Raw genomic sequence first — 970 nt, 5'->3', positions numbered from 1 at the left:
AGCATATCCAGCAACGAACGATTAAATCGCTCTACCAGTCCATTACTTGAGGATGTAAACGGATGAGCGGGATCGCTTAATACCCAAAGCTTCCATAACCCGATTAAAGAGGGCAGACTCAAACTGGGCACTTGATCAGAGTGAATACGGACAGGCGGGCCGAACTTAGAGAAGAGGTTTAAGAGATGAGGTAAAGTCTCTTCTACCGTAGCACGCTCTAACGGGTAAGCTTCAGCCCACTTAGTAAAGTAGTCTTGCAAGACTAACAAATACTTCTTACCGTTAACCGCAGGCGTGATCTCCAAGTAGTCAACAGCCAAAGTATGCCATGGCCTTCCAACCGGTACCGGTACCAAAGGAGATGGAGTCGGACGACCAGCACGGGCAGCAAGACAACCAGGGCACTTCTGTAGGTACTCATTGATATCGACATGCATATTAGGCCAATAAACCACCGGTTTCATATTCTCCAGCATCCGTTTCTCCGCAAAGTGACCCTTCTCATCGTGGAAGTAGGCTACAGCTTCGCCTCTCAACGCAGTAGGAACGATGGCTACACAACGGACGGGAGCAAGTGGGTCTGTCTTCAAAAGGCGAACAAGAACACCTTCACAGACATCCAGGACCGACCAAATACGCCTATAGGGCATATATAGACAAGAAGTGAATTCCTTACGACCCAAAGGAGCATCCACTAAGACTCGATCACGAACTTCACAAACCACATGGTCTTGTTCTTGAGCTTCTCGAAGTTTATCCCATGACCATAACGGACACAAAACCACTGTGGCAATCAGGGGATCCTTAATAGTGTCAGGTAACAAGCCTGACAATTCCGGATCTTCTGCAACCACCACAGAATCTGGAGGAACAACCTCGAGATTTGAACGGACGGGACAAGGCTTAGTAGGAATAGGGGTCTTGGATTCAACTTGCAGTTGTGGTCGGGACAAGGCGTCGGCATTAATAT

The 970-nt window shown here is 48.1% G+C and overlaps 1 protein-coding gene across 1 annotated transcript; it reads right to left on the bottom strand.

Annotated features, from left to right (window-relative positions):
• Positions 1–206: 206 nt before the first annotated feature.
• Pmar_PMAR008486 (retrovirus polyprotein, putative) lies at positions 207–650 on the bottom strand (the record flags this gene model as incomplete). The annotated part of the gene is made up of 1 exon (XM_002768511.1): positions 207–650. A coding segment is annotated over one exon (444 nt), but the record flags the coding sequence as incomplete, so codon positions are not given.
• Between the last annotated feature and the right edge of the window lie 320 nt (positions 651–970).

The sequence above is a fragment of the Perkinsus marinus genome (assembly GCF_000006405.1).
Source record: "Perkinsus marinus ATCC 50983 genomic scaffold scf_1104296967996, whole genome shotgun sequence".
Taxonomy (NCBI): domain Eukaryota; phylum Perkinsozoa; order Perkinsida; family Perkinsidae; genus Perkinsus; species Perkinsus marinus.
Note: the sequence above shows the minus strand (reverse complement) of the source record. Positions and strands in the feature narration are given on the sequence as shown.